The sequence below is a fragment of the Diabrotica virgifera genome, chromosome 2 (assembly GCF_917563875.1).
Source record: "Diabrotica virgifera virgifera chromosome 2, PGI_DIABVI_V3a".
Classification (NCBI taxonomy): domain Eukaryota; kingdom Metazoa; phylum Arthropoda; class Insecta; order Coleoptera; family Chrysomelidae; genus Diabrotica; species Diabrotica virgifera.
In genome coordinates, this window is record NC_065444.1 from 216,867,058 (window position 1) to 216,887,997 (window position 20,940).

The following is a 20,940-nucleotide window of genomic DNA, read 5'->3' on the forward strand; positions in this document are numbered from 1 at the left end:
TCACAAAGAAAATTGTCCAATGCAAGTACATGTAACAATAATTATTAGATGTACTTGCGCTGGCCAATTTTTTGTGCGACACGGTGCCAGGAAAATACAGCATGTTTTATATGTTCGTTCATGGGTATTCTTTCATTTTTCGTACTGTACATATTATTATTACCTTGAAAGTGAGAATAAAATAATACATATATTAGATTATGTAATATATTGGTAAATAGTGAAACTTTGTTTAAAAAGATTATAATCTAATTTATTTTATTATGTTATTATGATATAATAAAACACTTTAACTCATTTGTGTTCGAGATTTAATTTAAATTAAAAAAAATGTAGACTAGATACTTACATAAATCTTGTATATATACAAATACAATTTATATTTACTTGGCATCAAGTAATAAATTACATATTTGTAATAGTTTCACATAATAACAATAGTATATTACTTTACGAGGCGGAGAAGCATGATTTTTCTTGACGCGCCCGATATTACGCGCCGAACGAAGTGAGGCGCGTAATAGAGGGCAAGTCAAGAAAAGTCGCTTCTTTGCCGAATAAAGTATACTATTTTTTCTTCAAACGTAGCAATTTTCAACCATAAATAGTACAATTCATACGCTATTTTTACTCGAAATTAACTGTGACAACTATCAAAGTCGTCTAGATGTTAGAAATTAAAATAATTAAGTCGTCGGTGGGATTTGCGTCTCCCTGGAAATTTTAAACCCTCATGATTCGCCAACATCGGGAATGATTGCTGAAAGTTGTGCTCGACCATCAGTATCATCAACAATTACCAATGCGTATGTCGGGAACATTTTTGCACGGTTTCAATTTTGAAAATGCCTCATTAACTAATTGTACTTTTAATATTACTATAAATAAAAATGATGTTTTTCTTCAAACGTCAAATAATGATGACATTACTTATCTAACTTGATCCTGCCAAAGTTTGATGTCTCCGCCGGCAGCAGTTTTTTTTCCCATTTCTTTACGGCGGAGGGAAAAATGTTGTCATGGCAACAATATGAAACATGTCACAAAGCAACAATACAAATGTCATTAACAACAATTAAACATCATTTTTATTTATAGTAATATTAAAAGTACAATTAGTTAATGAGGCATTTTCAAAATTGAAACCGTGCAAAAATGTTCCCGACTCTTGATACGCATTGGTAATTGTTGATGATACTGATGGTCGAGCACAACTGTCAGCAATCATTCCCGATGTTGGCGAATCATGACTTAATTATTTTAATTTCTAACATCTAGACGACTTTGATAGTTGTCACAGTTAATTTCGAGTAAAAATAGCGTATGAATTGTACTATTTATGGTTGAAAATTGCTACGTTTGAAGAAAAAATAGTATACTTTATTCGGCAAAGAAGCGACTTTTCTTGACTTGCCCTCTATTACGCGCCTCACTTCGTTCGGCCGTAATATCGGGCGCGTCAAGAAAAGTCATGCTTCTCCGCCTCATAAAGTAATATACTATTAATTGTTGTTAATGACATTTGTATTGTTGCTTTGTGACATGTTTCATATTGTTGCCATGACAACATTTTTCCCTCCGCCGTAAAGAAATGGGAAAAAAACTGCTGCCGGCGGAGACATCAAACTTTGACAGGATCAAGTTAGATAAGTAATGTCATCATTATTTGACGTTTGAAGAAAAAATATTATTATTGGTCTAGTAATCATTGACGGATTCAGGAAATTTGCCCATTTACTTATCGTTATTAGCCCGATCAAAGAACAATCTGACCCCAAAAAAAAAATAAAGGAAAGGTGAAAATTTGGGAATAGGTACCTAGTTGAAATTGTCTATTATTATATAAGAAAAAGTTTACAATTCTACATCCCCTCCATTTTACAAAAATGGAGGGGAATACCCCCTCCCGAAGGTGAGAATTGGATAAAATGACTAATTCTAAACAACTTTTATTTGTTCTATAGAGTTTTTTCGCCAAGTCAATACTTTTCGAGTTATTTGCGAGTGAATGTTCATTTTTAACAAATAAAACATGTTTTTGGAAGGTTTTTCGGAGATAACTAAAAAAGTCAGTATTTTAGTGCAAAAAATATTTCTAGCAAAAATATAGCCTATTAAAAGTTGAAAAAAAAAGGTGTATGCATGAGGTCTGTAGACCCACTAGAAGCAGAGTTGTACCTAATGAAAAGTAGGTTCTTCTTCGTCAAATTCCAAATCGAATATTTCAATATGAAATAACCCAAAAACGGAGCACTTTTCGGGGAAAATTCATTTTAACTTTTTTGAAGTGTTTAAAAAAAAAAGGTGTATTTTCGTTTTTAAACTTCTAACATTAAAAGTAAGTGAGAGTGAGTTACGCTAAAAATATTGTTGGTCCCTTTTATTTTTTTTTAAATATCGCAAAAATTACCCTCTAATTAGCATCACAAATAAATTTTATCATTACCACTTGACAAATTACTTTGCTTATGTAATATTTATATGATCTGTAAGTTTCATCAGTTTAAAAGTGCTTTTTGAAAAAGCTGTAGTTAAAATGGCTTGAACGAATAACTAATCACGAGTTTAGGCAAATTTTGAACAGCCATATCATAACCAATTTTTGTCTAACAAGAAAACAAAAAATCAAAAATATTCAGAAAAGCAAAACGAACATTTTATTACTCTTTGAGATTTTTGGTATTACTAATAATTTTTAGGTTAATTCCATAAAAAATTCCATTTTTTTCAAAATAAAAAAAACGTCTTATTTTAAACCCAATTTTTTTGAAGTTATACTTCTTTACGCGCGATATGAGGGTGAATTTTTATATGTTAAAACCTACGATCCCGGCGCATGCGCATTATAACTTTGTTCTGATTGGATGTTCAAATGACATGTTAAAAATTATCCAATATGGCAGCTGTAGCGCATCTGTGGTTTGGACGGTTGACGGTTTGGTTATGTATGGTTGTTGCGTTTTAAAATTTGTGGGAAGAGAAACAACAAAGGTTAGTTAATAGTTATACTGCCTTTTTAAATAGTTTTCATATTATATTTTTGAAGTTATACTTCAAAATGTTTTAATTTATGTATGTATCAGTCCAGAAAAGGTGTGGAAAGAATATATTAGTGTTTTTAAATATATTTTTCTACAAACGTGTTAAAAATGCAATTTTTAGGACTCCATAGGAGCGTTAAAAATGCTACTTTAAGGCACTAGTGCTTTAAAATTTTTAAGGCACTGCAGTTAAAAGTGAATTGTCACAGCCTCCTAAAGCTTACAAGCCGTGAAATGAGAAAATTGGCAACGTTGAAGCTAGTCCGATGGTAGTCCATATTTACTTTGTTTACATTGGGAGTTTATGCTAATTTTGTTAATTTTTAGTGTATTATTGGTGAATTATTTGATTAAAAAAGAAAAATTATGTACCTCTTATGTATATTGTAATATTTGTGTAATTACTAATAATAAGATATAGTACAAAATGTTAAATTCACAACCACAACATCCCTTTAGTAACTACAAACCCCATCTCGATAAGTGTTAATTAATTCATTGGTACAGGTACAATTTATTAATTTTTCTTTTATATCCTTTATTATAACACATTAAATTAGAGATGTCGAGACACTGCAGTGTACCAAATGGCAAATCAAATTATGCAACTTACTTTAAAATATGAACAGGCCCAAAGTACATTCTCTTTTCCCAAAAACGATCACCTTCGTAATCAGTGGATTAGATCTATTAACCGTGAAAATTTTACAGTAACTGCTAGTTCAGTGGTATGTAAAAAACATTTTGATTCGACTGACACATTGAAACTGACTTCTTTACCGAAATTTGACATACCCGAAGTTGAAAGAGAACTCAATCCCAAGCATTTTTGAAAATCAACCTTCATATTTATTTAGCCCAAAACCACCAACAAGAAATAATCGTGAAACTAGATGTGCTGAAATAAGTCTCTGGGAAGAAAATATTGTAAAGGAATTTGAAAATGAAGACCCTATCGTAGCTTTCAATCAACTTGTACAACATGTTAGTGAGAAGATTGAGTTAAAAAACTGACAGATAAAAGTTGTAGAAGAAAGGATTTGTAATACATTATTAAATATTGACAGTCACTGCAGTGATGAGTGCATATAAGTTATTTCAAACATTAATATTACGAATTCAAACGAAGGAATTACTTGTATCTGTATATATGAAGGACAGCCCACTATAACCTCAGGATTTAAAATGGATTTTACCATTTGACTGTATATTATCGTGCTGGTCACAACTAGAAAATCTGCTATCCAGGTATTCTTTTTGTTTGAAAGCCTCAATGACAATAATTTTAAAATTACTAAAATATGTAGTGAAATTGACAGAGTGATAGAAAATACTGATATAGATAAAATAAAGGGAACTTTGGCTTTTGTGAAAAATCCGTTATTGTTACTAACAGAAAGTAGGCAAATATTCTCTACCAACAGTTCTTTTTGCTCTTACCATATATAATCAGGCAACGTCATGTTATATCATTCGTCAGTACTTAAATTTGCCCACTAAAAGATATTTACAAATGATTACATCATCTTTTCATGTATCTCCTGATGATCAATTAGAAAATAATTATTTGTCATGTAGCATCAAATTTGAATGATCGAGAAAAAGTAGTCAATTTACTTGTAGATGAGATATATGTAAATCCCGGAGTTCTTTATCACTCACAGCAAATTACTAGAGTTGCTGCCAACAATGATAAACAATAGGGCTTTTCATCGATTGTCATTTGTTTCGAGCTTCTGTCATATGTTGTATAATCTGTGTATGATATTAATATACACGGATTATATGAGACATGACAGAAGCTCGAAACAAATGACTGTGAATGAAAAGCCCTATTAGCCAAAACTATTGTGACGTTAATGTCATGCTTCTCTCATAAATATGTCGTATAACCCATATAAATAATAATAAAAATATACGACACATGACGGAATATCGAAACAAATGAGAATCGTTGAAAAGCTCTATTATCCTATTATTATTTTTGTCATTTAAAATGCCAATACAATGTATGTGTTTATAAATTTATTAACACACTGAGAATAATAAAATCAGACACCAATATAATGTATTTTTTATTTATAAACTTATTAACAAACTGCAGTCCAGTAAAATAAAATTATCAACATTAACCTTATGGTGAATTATATTTTAAAACAAACACGCACACACACAGAATTTTGTTGTACTAGATTTGCTCCTGGTTGAAAATTAACTGCCACAGTTTGTTCTATACCAATATCAATAGCATCTTCATTTGCTAGTATTTCAAGGTTTTCTCTATTAACTACTGTAACAGAAGAAGAGGTCCAGATGACCAAGACATGAAGACTCAGGGATCCACAACAGAAGCAGTTCAAAGGAGAGCGTGTAACAGTGGAACTTCGGTGAAGAAATGAAATATATTAAGTGAATGTATTATAAATATTATTAGGGCAATAAATGTATTTATTTTTATTTTATTTTTTTATATTAACTACCTAGACTTATATATGAGCCATTCCATGAACATATGCCTGTTTTGGATTACTTCGACAACGAATATTTTACCGTGCAACATAAGAAGTACGAAAGTAAATGGCGCTAATAATTGGCTCCAATAAACAACAATGTAATATGCAATTTACTTTCGTTCTTCTTATTTTGCACAGTAAAATATTCGTTGTCGAAATAATCCAAAAGAGGCGTATGTTCGTGGAATAGGCTATATTAACTTTCTGCCTAGTAAATCTGAACTAGCCTTTATTATTTTTTGAACAAAAGTAACCTGCATCTGATTCCACATGTCAAAATAATAGAAAATGTTCTTTCACTAACAATTCTTAAAGCAATTATTAATTATACAGCACTTCGATCAACTGCTGGCTGAGGATTCTGCCATTGTGTCATTGGGTAGTTGATGACTGGATATTCACTCCCCTAATAATACATTGTCCATAAATTCCTCATTTTATATACCCATACTATGCAAAAGTATTTAACAACTTCTAAAATAGCTATTTCTAATTGTACTGCCATCAAATACTATGGACTCTGCCATGTAATAAGATGATTGTGGTATTCTTCAAATCACAAATTAATTAAATTTAACGTGTTCCTCCTTTCACTGATCTTATTTTAATTTTAACTTTAACTAGGATCTTATTTATCCCTCACAACTGGTCACTTGGTCAGAATCTTCTACATTATTTTTATATTATACATACATATTCTTAATGTCCTTTGTCAAAATAAAAGTTAAAATACGTTTTCGATAATTCTCTTTTATTAGTCATGTCGTTTATTTTTATTTAAAGGATCTTTTAACTTTGTTTTCGCGATAAATAACTCTCATTATTCTGCTGTGCTGAAATTGTAAACAATGGGACTATCGGACTACCTTAAACAGCTGTTGCGGTGTTGCCTTTCTTAGTTCACGGCTTGTAAGCTTTAGGAGGCTGTGGAATTGTCAAATTGTGAAACGTCAAAATATTTATATTTCATTTATTAACATTAATATTAATAATACAACTTGCGAAATTTGAAAAAGGTGGTTTAAAAGGTTTTTTATTATAATTTTGTGTCTTTGGATTTGTCTTCCTTGGGCGTAAAATAATAAAACATCTATTTTTATATTTCACTTGTCACCGTGATGTATAATTATGTATATCTGAAAGGTAAGTAGCATGCGGCTTGCTGGCCTTGTTGGTAGAGCATTGGACCAGAGATAAAAAAATCGCGAGATTGCGGGTTCAAATCCCGGACGATTCACATTTTTTCTTTTTTTTTTAATAGTTGGCATTGTTAAGTTTTGGTTCATTTTTGGTAATTATTGTTAATTTTTTGTATTGTAACTGTTAAGTAGGTATATTTATTTCGTTGAAATTATATTATAATAGAAGTATAACTTCTTACGTGCGTACAAAGTACACACACATTCTTTTTTTTCAAAAATGAGCGCTTTGAACCAATGAAACTTAAAGATAATATAAACAATACATAAGTTAAGTAACTTGTGAAGCGATAACGACTAATTTTATTTAGAAAGCTAATTAGGGGGTGATTTTCGCGATTTTTTAGCAAAAAATAAAAAAAAACAGCAATATTTGGAGCGTAACTCACTTTTAATGTTAGAAGTTAAAAAAAAAGAATGTGTGTGTACTTTGTACGCATGTAAGAAGTTATTCTTCTATTATATAATTTTAACGAAGTAAATATACTTAACAGGTTATTTGTATTCTATTTAAATATTAAACTAACTTTCTTATCTACCACTTTCAAAATTTTTTTATTAAAACAACCAAAAATAAAAAAAAATGAATCGTCCAGGATTGGAACCCGGGACATTTCGATCTCTGACCGAACGCTCAACAACTAGACCACCGAGTCTCCTATAATTGATACGTAAGTTTCGGATATAATTACACAACACGGTGACAATAGATTGAGTGGTATCGTGATAAAAATGTTATGCCTACATATTTTATTATTTTACTACAGAAGAAGAGAAATTGAGAGACACAAAAATTATAATAAATAATACATTTACTAAAAACACTAATATATCCTTTTAATGACTTATTTGCGCTGATACAGATACTATCTTGAAAGATTAGAAACGAACTACATACTGTCTGTGTGCGCATGCGCGCAGATTTATGAAAAATTTTACCCTCAATCGCGCCTAAAGAAGAATAACTTCAAAAACAAAAATAAACCTTTTTTTAAACACTTTAAAAAAGTTGTGATGAATTTTCCCCGAAAAGAGCTCCGTTTTTGGGTTATTTCAAATTGAAATATTCGATTTGGAATTTGACGAAGATGAACCTACTTTTCATTAGCTACAACTCTGCTTATACTGCGTCTACAGACCTCATGCATACACCATTTTTTTCAGTTTTTTATAAGCTTTATTCTTTCTAAGAATATTTTTTTCGCTAAAATACTTACTTTTTCAGTTATTTGCGAATAACCGTCCAAAAGCATGTTTTTTTTGTTAGAAATAAACATATTCACTCGCAAATAACTCGAAAAGTATTAACTTAGTGAAAAAACTCTATAGAACAAAGGTTACTTAGAAATAGTCATTTTATCCAATTCCGGGATTATTTTGAACGTATATTTTTTCACTCTCGAGAACATTTTTTCATCCCAAATTTTCATCCTTCCTTTATTTTTTTGGTATAGTGTACAGCACAAATTTAACCTGACTCGGTTTACTGAAGATGGTTTCGAGAGTGGGCAGATCACTGGCCATAGGCGACTTGACCGCAGCGTATGATATACAGGGTGTCCCGAAAAGATTGGTCATAAATTATACCACAGATTCTGGGGTCAAAAATAGGTTGATTGGACCTCACTTACCTATATACAATAGTGCACACAAAAAAAGTTACAGCCCTTTGAAGTTACAAAATTAAAATCGATTTTTATTCATATATCGAAAATTCTCAGAGATTTTTTATTGAAATTGGGCATTTGGCATTTTTATGGCAGCAAAATCTTAAAAAAAAATTAAAGTGAAATTTGTGCACCCCATAAAAATTTTATGGGGGTATTGTTCCATTAAACCCCCCCAAACTTTTGTGTACGTTCCAATAAAATTATTATTGTGACACCATTTGCTAAACACAATGTTTTTAAAACTTTTTTGCCTCTTAGTACTTTTTCGATAAGCCAGTGTATATCGAGATATTTTGAATATTTGTCGAATCCACTACATATTTGTATATGGTTAAGTACGATTATAGAGACCTATTATAATCTGAAATTTTTTTTTACAATTTACATGTTTAGGTATATTTTGAAAAAGAAGCTACATCTCGATAAAAGGTTAGTTATGAAAAAAATACAAAGAGGCAAAAGTTTTAAAAACACTGTGTTTAACTAATGGTACCACAATAATAGTTTAATTGGTACGTACACAAACCCTAATAAAATTTTTACGTAAATATATTGAAAAAGAAGCCGCATCTCGATAAAAACTGGATTATCGAAAAAAGACTAGGAGGCAAAAAAGTTTTAAAAACGTTGTGTTTAACTAATGGTACCACAATAATGAATTAATTGGAACGTACACAAAAGTTTAGGGGGGTTTAAGGGAACAAAATTCTCATAAATTTTTTATGGGGTGGACAAATTTCACTATAATTTTGTTTTAAGATGTTCCTGCCATAAGAATGACACATGTCCATTTTTAATAAAAAATCTCTAATAGTTTTCGATATATTGAAAAAAATCGATTTTCATTTTGTAACTTCAAAGGGCTGTAACTTTTTTTATGAGCACATTTGTACTAAGGTAAGTTAGGCTCAATCGAACTATTTTTGACCCCAGAATGTGTGGTATAATTTATGACCATTCTTTTCGGGACACCCTGTATAGTGCAACATGCTTCTCCATAAAATGTATAAAATTACAAATAACCTATCTTTACAGACTTAATTTGCACCTTTTTTCAGAACTGTAGGTTCTATGTAGAGTTCCACGACAGAAGTTGCTAGAGAACCCAAAATCAATCGCAATCGTGTCTACAATACTTTTTAACACCTATACCAAAGACCAACCTTAAGCGAAAATTCAAAAATATTATCAAGAAAAACACCTAAAATCCAACCTAACTACAACCCAGGTATTCGCTTTCCCTCTAAGAAATAGGGAGGCCAAAGAAAAACAGAATTGCATGGAAGGGAGTAGAACAGAACTAGATCACACTTTCTACCCCAAATACCTATAGCCGGCACACCCCTAATTTGAGGCTTAGAAATCGAAAAAGCGACCATGATAGGTGAATGGCAAATTTTGGTCATTTTATACTTTCGAGATCGCTGAATATAAATATGAAGTTTATTTTTATCTAGAATTGGTGGAATATGTTCAAAAACCAAATTTTAAGCAATAATGCGCAAAATCAATTTTTATAATTTTTCATCTTTAACTCGCTGTATCTTTGGTCACTGTACATATTTCCTTTTGAAAATTTTATTTTGTCATCTTTGAAGTATTTAAATAACAATGAATTTTGTATGAAATGTTTAAAAAATTAAAACAAGGGTTGTTAATTTTTAAACATTTTGTCGTCAGATCTCGTTAGTTTTATGTTTACTTAAAAAGTTGAGTGAAAAACTTTTCAGTTTATAATTTTAACCAACACGGCATTAAAACATAGGTTATGAAGAAGTTTCCTGGAAAATTTTAAGTCAAAATATGCAACAGGAAAAAAGTTGTGTGACTTTATAAACGAGTGGCACTCCCCCAAAAAACGTATTTCTCGAGATACTGACCACGTTGTGGTGAATGGCTAATTTTGGTCACACTTTATGTTTTTGATTGTGTTGAAAATTAAAATTAGGTTTATTTTGAATTTTAAGTGGGGACACATTGTCAAAACTGAATTTTACCCTAAAAATAAAAAAAATTAAATCACGTTTTTTTTTTAAATTGAAAGTTACACCATTTTTTTTCTATAAAACATTTTGTTCTATGTGCTCTATATTTTAACATAAACTTAATTAAAAAGCTATGTAGATTTCATATTTTGTCACTCAACTTTTGCGATTAAACTTTGCAATTCACTATTCAGGAATCTTCACCTTTTGCTTTTAAAAATTCATAACTTTTATTATAATAAGACTGAAAGCTATTGTCTTCAGAAGGATGAAAAAAATATACTTCAAAAATTTCAGAAAAAAAATATTAAAATGGAATAGAGTTGTAGCGAGTTAAACGCAAAAAACGTAATTTCATTTTTTTTTTCATTTTTAGGGTAAAATTGCGATTTTGACAATGTTCTTCCGCTTGAAATTCAAAATAAACCTCATTGGCGTTTTCAGCACCATCGAAAATATAAAGTATGACCAAAATTAGCCATTCACCACACCGTGATCAGTATCTCGAGAAATAAGCGTTTTTTGGGGGAGCGCCACTCGTCTATCAAGTCACATAACTTTTTCCCGTTGCATATTTTGACTTGAAATTTTCCAGAAAACTTCTCCACGATTTATCTTTTAATGCTGTGTTGGTTAAAATTATAAACTAAAAAGTGTGTCACCAAACTCTTTAAGTAAACATGAAACTAACGAAACCTGGCGACAAAGTGTTTAAAAATTAACAACTTCTCTTTTAATTTGTTTAAACATCTCCGAAAAATCTCATTACTATCTAAATACTTTAGATTAGATTTAGAGAGGTGGCTTTCTGGCCTATTCCACTGCGACCGTTTCAGATCTATTGTGGCCCTCTAGTCCTAGATAACGTTCTCTAGCCTGACCCTTTTTAAAAAGTCTAATAGCTTCGAGACTGAACCTTCCATGTAGCTATTTGCCGTTGGATTTTGTTCTCCTAATGCAAATAACCGCACATTTGCCAGACTGTCACAATGACATAAAAATGTGCTCTGCTGTTTCTTCTTCGAGGTGACAGAATCTGCACAGGTCATCATCTGCCAATCCCATCAGCTTTAAGTGCCTATTCAGCTTACAGTGCCCTGTTAGCAGACCTACTATGGCTTTAACTGTTTTCCTGTCTTTGCTTATTAGGTCTGCCGTAAATTTTGGCGAATGTTCTGTAATGAACTGTTTTGCCTGTCTTTGACCTGGTGAATTCCTCCACCATTCCAAAGATTTGTGAGCTACCCACTTTTTTGTAGCCGTTCTTGTAACTGCCTTTGCAACGCCGCAGAAGGGTTCCGGTCCAACGAATGGCATTGATGAGCCTTGTTTGGCCATTAAATCTGCTTTTTCATTGCCCTTATGACCCTCGTGCCCCGGTACCCAGGCCACCGTAACCTTGCTACGATATCCTAGTTTATTTAGGGCACTCACACAATCCCATACTAGCTTAGATTTGACCTCTACAGAATTGAGTGCCTTAAGCGCTGCCTGACTATCTGTGAAGATGGCAACTGAACAGAACGTTCTTTGATGCCTTTCTATTTCTTCCACGCAGTGATGGATTGCCGTTATTTCCGCCTGGAAAACTGTGACATCCTTTGATAGACTAACCGGGAACTGAATTCCTTGATTTGTCCCTACTATGCCAGCTCCCACACCTTCCGATGTTTTTGAGCCATCAGTGTACCAGGTATCAACCGCCTGTATGGGTACACCTTCCTTCCAGTCTTCTCTGCCTGGTATATTAATTTTAAACTTATTGTCAAAGCTGTATCTCGTTGCTGTTGCATCGATAGGCTGCCCCATCACAATATCGGCTTTTAGCTCCTTAATTAGCTTTCTATTGTCAGCACCATGCACCTGGCTTATATGTGGCTGACCATGGATTAATCTGTGCATCACTGATCTGGCTTCGCCCTGCACAAAGATATGAAGTGGTGGTAGATTCAGTAGGACTTCCAGCGTTGCTGTAGGAGTGGTCTTTATGGCCCCCGTAATACACAGGCATGCTAGCCTTTGTGTATTACCTAGCAGCCTTATTGCTCCCACTTGCTGCGTCTTTGTCCACCACGTCACCGAGCCGTGGGTTATCATGGGTCTAATAACCCTTGTGTATAACCATAGAGTCATTTTGGGGTTAAGCCCCCAATTCTTACCACACATTCTTCTACATCTGCCCAAGGACATAGTAGCTTTTTGTGTGGTTTTTATGATGTGAGTATTCCATGTAAGCCTATGATCAAAATAAACCCCAAGGTATTTTGTTTCTTTGGCAAATGAAATCTCTTTTCCTCCCAGCACCGTTGGTTTTAGGCCTTGTAGTGCTGTCTTTTTGGTGAAGTTGAAGATTTGTGTTTTCTGAGCATTGACTATCAGTCTCTCTTGTTTACACCAGTCGTCAACTATATTTAGGGCTGCTTGCATTCTTCCAGATACCACCTGGCCAAACCTGCCCCTGAAAACGATTGCTATATTGTCCGCGTATCCTAGACAGTAAAAGTCTTCTGTGGACAGATTTTTGAGAAGATCATCTACCAAGGTTGAACAAAGTAGAGGAGAAAGAACTCCTCCCTGTGGACAGCCTCCACCTACTCTTGCTTTGATGGTTGCTTTACTCAGAGTGGATATTACTATCCTATTCTCCAGGGATACCCTTATCCATCTGCAAATTACCGCAGGTGCGCCTCGTCTACTCATAGCCCCTATCAAAGAGCTGGTAGTAACATTATTAAATGCCCCTTCAATATCTAAAAAATAGCCATTGCTATCTCTCTATCCTCCATTGACTTTGAGATAAGCCTATTTAGATCATCCAATCAACATTGTCAAAACTCAATTTTACTCTAAAAATAAAAAAAATTAAATCACGTTTTTTTTAAATTGAAAGTTGCACCATTTTTTTTTCTATAAAACATTTTGTTCTTTGTACTCTATATTTTAACATAAACTTAATTAAAAAGCTATGTAGATTTCATATTTTGTCACTCAACTTTTGCGATTAAACTTTGCAATTCACTATTCAGGAATCTTCACCTTTTGCTTTTAAAAATTCATAACTTTTATTATAATAAGACTAAAAGCTATTGTCTTCAGAAGGGTGAAAAAAATATACTTAAAAAATTTCAGAAAAAAAAATATTAAAATGGAATAGAGTTGTAGCGAGTTAAACGCAAAAAACGTAATTTCATTTTTTTTTCATTTTTAGGGTAAAATTGCGAATTTGACAATGTTCTCTCACTTAAAATTCAAAATAAACCTCATTGGCGTTTTCAGCACCATCGAAAATATAAAGTATGACCAAAATTAGCCATTCACCACACCGTGATCAGTATCTCGAGAAATAAGCGTTTTTTGGGGGAGCGCCACTCGTCTATCAGGTCACATAACTTTTTCCTGTTGCATATTTTGACTTGAAATTTTCCAGAAAACTTCTCCACGATTTATCTTTTAATACTGTGTTGGTTAAAATTATAAACTAAAAAGTTTGTCACCAAACTCTTTAAGTAAACATGAAACTAACGAAATCTGGCGACAAAGTGTTTAAAAATTAACAACTTCTCTTTTAATTTGTTTAAACATCTCCGACCAATCTCATTACTATCTAAATACTTTAGAGATAATGTAAAATTTTTGAAAGGTAATATTTACAGCAACCAAAGATACACCGAGTTAAAGTTGAAAAATCATCTAAATTTATTTTTCGCATTTTTGCATAAAATTTCATTTTGAACAGGTTTCACCAAGTTTAGATTAAAATAAACTTCATATTCGGATTCAACGACCTCGAAAATATAAATAATGAATAAAATTCGTCATTCACCTGAAAGTTGATTTTCGTGATGGGTATAACATCATTTTTGGGGTTGCTGCCGCTCGCCTACTATGAGTTACCCAGGAGCATATTTTCATATACAAAGCGCACTGCTCAAAAATAAAGAATAAAGTAAACGGAAGTTTACTAGAAATAAATGGGACATACATAAACAGACAGCCAATCTGTCTAAAAACTTCAGCCCTGGTTTTATGTTACTCAGCAGCTAATATGCCTGAACTGTTTGGCTAAAATCTGCACACGTTAAATAGACAGATACAGCAATAAACGAGACCCAAAGAAAAATTACGGGATCCTTAACACCAGTCCCAACAATAAGCTCTAAAATTTAACTGATAGTCCTTCAAAGTATTACACGTACTATTGCAGCCACCATTGAAACACATAAGACGGAAACTAATTGAGCAAGCCCATCCACTATTCGGGAACCATCAGCCACCAAGAAGGCAACGAAAATCGAGAAAGAGTTTTTTACATAGCTCGATTTCGTTAAATACCCAGCGAAATACAGCAAGGATAGATATGTGTAAAAATAAGCTTGGCTACATACCATAATGGAGTCATCCCACAGAGGCCTTACCATCTGGCGAAGACCTGAACTATAAGGTAAGAAAGAGCTTAAATAGACACTGAGGCAGAATGGGCAATAGCAAAGATAATCTGGCTAGATTGAACTACCTCGGTGATGTTTTAGTCTTTACTTTTTTATGGTGAATACGTGTAATAAAAGACGTGTACACTTAAAGTATCGAATATGAACAGAATTTAAGTATTGGAAATGTGGATTCATATACGGATACTGAAGATACCTAGTACGGAAAGAAAAACTAATGAGGAAGTACTAAGGAAGATCAACAAAGATAGAGAACTGCTAAATACTGTTTAATACCGGAAAATGATTTGTCTGGGACATATAGTGAGGGGAAATCGATATAGAATATTACAACTTATCATTAAAGACAAAATATCTAGAGAGCTGTAGAAGTGTAGGCAGAAAACAAATTTCTTGGTTAAAAAACATTCTTGAATAAGTTCAAATATCAAACGCAGAAGAATTATTCCATGTTGCAAAAGATAGACAAACCTTGTAGACGCTTTTGACATGATATAAATAAAGATTACTTATTTTTTTCTGCGTTCTAATAAAATTTCAATTGCCTTCTAAGGACTTCCGTAAAGAAGCTGTATTTGCCGTCCCTATAGAAGTCGGTTTCTATTCTTGAAAAGAAAGTTTGTTAGTATTTGTCATTTTTTTACTAGTGCCTTAGAGTTTGTTTCCTGCGTTTTTTATAGTTACACCAGATATTGTACCTAGTACCAACATTATCACTGCTCCAATTATTCTTAAAAAGACGCCATGATAATGTATTTAGCTCGTTTTATTGACTGATTTACCATATTTATATAAAATGAAATGAAATGAAATTCCTCATACTAATTGGTACTAAATGTTTTTGTCCTTTTCAGATCGCCTACTTGATAGCATTCGCATTCGAATTACTATGGATTTTAGAATCGGAGGTGGCCTTGCCTTCTGCATCGGTACTGTTGTGTGTAGGATATTTCGCAATGGCCCTGTTTGCAGCAATGTTAATCCACGGTTTAGCAACGGTAAGTTTGTTATAAAACAGAGTCGGCCAACAAATAATACTTTAAAGCACTTTTCCTTCTATATCATTATTTGATCTATTGATTGTTTGTCTTATAAGACATAACTCTGTTTAATAAAACATATCATCAGTGCAACATAGCAAAGGACATAGATTTTCACAATCCCCAATATATCAGATTCCAAGTTCGAAGATTACATACTAATTAGCTTAATAAACCGGGTTTCAAAGGCACTTCTACGCATAATTCCTGCCAGAATATCTACAAGATAGCTCTCTTCTACCTCTTTTCTCTTAAAAAGACTGTAGGACACACTTCTATTTAATTCAAAACGGCAACCGGTGCATGTTTTCAAAAACTGATAGTGTGTAAAGTTTTATTAAAATCAGCTAAGTACTTTCGGTATAGCAAAGGCCATCATCATAGCTTCGTCTTATAAGTATCAAAACCTCAGAAGAGCAATTGTTGACAAACAACATATTAAATTAAAAATTGATGCAGGGCTAGGTCTCTGATCTTAAATAAAATCCTTAAAATTATTAAATATCACATCGATGTGCTTATAGACAATGTGGTAACCATATTGTCTATAAGCACATCGATGTGATATTTAATAATGTCAAGGGTTTTTACCCAAGATCAGTGACCTAGCCCTGCATCAATTTTAAATTTAATATGTTGTTTGTCAACAATTGCTCTTGTGAGGTTTTTATACCTATAAGACGAAGCTATGATGATGGCCTTTGCTATGGCGAAAGCACTTAGCTGATTTTAATAAATTCTTTACTCACTATCAGTTTTTGAAAACATACACCTGTTGCCGTTTTGAATTAAATAGAAATACAATAATATAAACATTAACATAATTATTTATACAGGGTGTCCAAACAATGTTTTTTTAATTAAATTAAAAGAGACAAAAAGAAGAATGTATGTAATTTATTTAATTCAGAATACATTTTACGGTTGTCAGAAAACAGGAAAAGCATGTTTATTTGACAAATAAATATTGATTTTCACTTAAATTCAATGTTAAAGCTGCCACCCACCTGCCTCTTGGAAATTTGAACATTACGTTTAAGCGAAAATCAATGTAATCAATTTTTATGTTTTCTGACAGCAGTAAAATGCATTTAGAATTAAACAAATCACATAGGTACATTTATCTTTTTGTGTCAATTAATTTAATTTAAACAATTTTTTTGGACACCCTGTATAAATAATTATGTTATTGTTAATATTAGTGAATAGAGAATTAAATATACTTTCAAATGAGCTTCAAAAAATCATCAATTACGTCATCACGCCCAGATGGATGACGTCACTAGTATGATATATATGGGTGATTCGCCAAAATAGACGGCAATTTCGAGGTAGAGAAATTAAATTTAAAACATGGTTTAGAATTAGTTCATTTTTGAATATTTTTTATAAAATGAGCTATTCAACTTAGCCATGATACCAGCAGAGATCATTTTTTAATATTTTCCGAAAAACGGAAATGCTGTGACTTCGGAGTTGACAAGTGTCCACGGTATTGACGTAATTCTCTGTTAATTGAAATTTATGATCGTAACAATTAAATAAAAACTGGTATGTAATAAAACTATACAAAACACTTCCATTTTGATATAAATTACTACAGAAAAACATGAAAAATAGGTAAAATATCAATTGCGTCGGAGTTGATTTAGACCGGCCTTCGTGTTGACAAAATTTTCCAATATGTAGCCGTGTCTTTTCCGTTAAACTTCAAAAATCTAATCTGCTTTTGAACACAATCTTGGCATTTCCCTTCTACACATTCTTCTGTCTCTTCTTCATTTTCTCCATGTCAACATAATTATTTGTTATCCGCTTCCACACATGAGCTCCATGTTTTCACATAATGTGCCTACATGGACAGCAGGTGTTTCTTTTATCAACATTAGAGAAGACTACCCAAAATGGTATATTCTTACAGAAATAAGCATAGCTGGATTAAAAATTACTTTCTTTCATAAAATCTTTATTTAACGATTTTGGGGGCTTTCGCCTTCATTTTTCCGTCGTACTCCAGTGTATACGAGCCATTTTCTATAAAAAGAAGATAATTACCAAACTGACCGAAACATCTTGACAGCTTACCCAGTAACCCTTTTCCTATATCAGACTAAATTTAAATTGTATTTTTTTAGTTTAAGAATGACCATTCACACACTTTAAACAACTTCGAGGCACGTTCGTCAACTCCGAGGAACGACTGGGCTTCGGAGTTGATTGCTTCGGTGTTGATGATTTCATACATTTTTAATTCTACTTTCTACAAAATATTAAAAATAATTCTGCTTTATTCATCGTGTGTCAAAAAAACTTTATAGCGCATACTTAGAAGAATAACATATTAATAAATTAGCAAAATTAAGCTTTTACGAAGGCTTCGGTGTTGACTGTATAAAAACATACGCTTAGCTTAAGACACCTTGAAAAATTTTCTATCGCTTAACGATATTATGTTCGTCCACTTTCTTCCACAATTTGGGTTAGACTGAAGCGTTCCTCTCTTGTCAAGCTGCCTGCCATACAGTATAGTGCAGTTTGGCCTAAATTTTCATATATTTTCATGAGGCCTCGGTGTTGATGCACAAAGTTGGTTACAGTTTTTAGTAGTAGATTTTTATGGTTTAATTTTAAAAATGAGAATTATTAATTTGACAGTTTTAAATTACATTGGGTTTTTAATTAATTATTGATAAAATAATCTGCACTTTTGTAACTATTCAGTGTGTAATACTATAAAACAGATCAAAAACCAAGGTGGGTTACAGCCTCGGAGTTGATATTTTGACATTAAAATTGCATAGAATGCTTGTAAAAATACTTTTTTTTTAATTAATGTTAAGTGGCGTACATTCATCTATTGTATAACTTAACTTTGGCAACACAATTTGAAACACAGTATGTAAAGGATTTAAGAAAAAAGCGAGTTACACAATATGCCGCTTATTTTGGCGAACCACCCATATGCCAAAAAATCGTAATTTAAAAATAAAAATCGACCTGTTTCGGGATTTTTCTTTAAAGTCGCCGGTTTACGAAATAATGAATTTATGCGTTACTTTATGGACGCACTGTAGACATAGACAATTAGGCGAAGTAATAAAGCACTAAAATCGGCCTTACCTCCGAAAAATAAACAGTAGGTACCGTGGACACCAGGTACTCCGGAGATATCTTCCGATGTCATATTCATCTTCAGAGACCCCAAAAACCTCCCAAGTAATAAATTTTGACTAATTTTTTAATGAATTTGCTGAAAATTCCAGAAAACGAAGTAAATGGTAGGTACCCTGGGTACCAGGTACTCCGTAGATCACTTCCGATGTCATATTCATCGTCAGCGACCCAACAACCCCCAAGTAATGATTTTTGTCTAATTTTTTAATGAGTTTGCCGAAAACTCCAGAAGAAGTAGGTACCCTGGGCACCAGGTACTCCGGAAATCACTTCCGATGTCATATTCGTCGTTATAGCGACCCCAAAAACTCCCGAGTAATGTTTTTTGACTAATTTTTTAATGAACTTCCGGAAACTCTACAAGACGAGGTAAACAGTACGTACCCTGGACACCAGGTACTCCGGAGATCACTTTCGACGTCATATTCGTTTTCAGCGACCCAAGAATCCCCCGAGTAACAAAATTAAACTCATTTCCGCCGATAATAATTGATGAGTTCTGAATTTTTTTATTGTCTGTTTGAGATGCACTTTAAGAATGTATTTTTTGTATGCAGTTTTTCAATATTATATCATGGCTAGGGGTCACAAAGTTTCCTGGGGCATTCACGAATCGAATGCAAAAAGAATTATTAGGATCCGTCTTGTCGTTTTTTTTTGGAGGTTCAGTGCTTTATTGCTTCGACTAAATGTTAAAGTACGGATAGAGATAGACAGTCAGAACATAGAAAAAGTAAAGAGATTTAAGTAGTTGGAATGCTGGCTAAACAAAAAATTGAATCCTGATGATGCCAAAATTAGACACAAAATATCCATAAGTACGTTCTTATTCATAAGTACGTCCAAATGAAAGCAATATTTTGCAACAAAGACCTCAATCTGACTACTCGATGGCATTAAATACTACCTTCTGTCTAGACTAGACTATTGTACAGAGTTGAGGGTTGGACGTTAAAGCCAAGGACCATGTCACGTCTAGATTCTTTTAGGATGTGATTGTACCGTCGATTATTGAAAATACCGTGGATCGATAGTGTATCAAATGATCGAGTGTTGTCTTCATTCTCCGATGAAGAGAGGGTACATAAGGAAGAAGAGGCTTACCTTGAAATCCCTGGTTTTTTAAATTTTGCTAATAGACCGTTCTTCAACTACCACCGTTAGGGTTGAAAAGTGTTATACAGAGATATTTGTTTTAATCTTCTTTGTTTAGTAAAACTAGTTCCTATGATCCATTAATATTGCAGTAAATATTTGCATAAAAAGTATAAAAACTATAAATCTGAAATAATAAAAACAATATTGTTGATGTAGTAGAAACCTGCTCTGAATATTTAATGGAACAAACGCAGTTTGCGACAAGTTGTAGATTAGGAATCTGTGGGAAATGAAAGTGTAGGAACCTAGTGATATTAGGTAATAGCAACAATTTATTCATTTTATGCTAATAACTCGATGAATTATTTATGTTCTACTTTGTTTTAAAACCTTTAATACCGTATAATCAAATATACCGCGAGTATAAATTGCCCTACTTTATGAAAGATTTGATATAAAATTATGAAACAACAATACGAATTAGGGAATTGTAGTTAATATGCCTTGATATCTAAAACCATAAAAACGGGTATAGGTATACCATATCTTCTTCTTCATGTGCCATCTCCTCTAAGAAGGTCGGCAATTATCATGGCAATTCGCACTTTCGATACCGCTGGTCTAAAGAGATCAGCAGAAGTGCACTTCAACCAAGCTCTCAAATTGTCTAACCAGGAGATACGTCTTCTTCCACGACTCCGTCTATCTTGTATTTTTCCTTGTATTATTAATTGCAACAAGTTATAACGCTCGCCCCTCATGACATGTCCCC

The 20,940-nt window shown here is 32.8% G+C and overlaps 1 protein-coding gene across 2 annotated transcripts in view; it reads left to right on the forward strand.

Moving 5' to 3' along the window:
• Positions 1-20,940, forward strand: part of LOC114333973 (uncharacterized) — a 152,222-nt gene that overhangs the window by 82,149 nt on the left and 49,133 nt on the right. The window contains exons 1-2 of one of the 2 annotated variants that reach the window (XM_050643114.1): positions 2,907-2,991; positions 15,711-15,854. In XM_050643114.1, the coding sequence (XP_050499071.1) occupies positions 2,944-2,991; positions 15,711-15,854 (192 nt within the window). In that variant the 5' untranslated portion in view covers positions 2,907-2,943. Of the gene's footprint in view, positions 1-2,906; positions 2,992-15,710; positions 15,855-20,940 lie in introns of those variants that run through there. The other variant, XM_028283976.2, reaches the window with a different exon arrangement.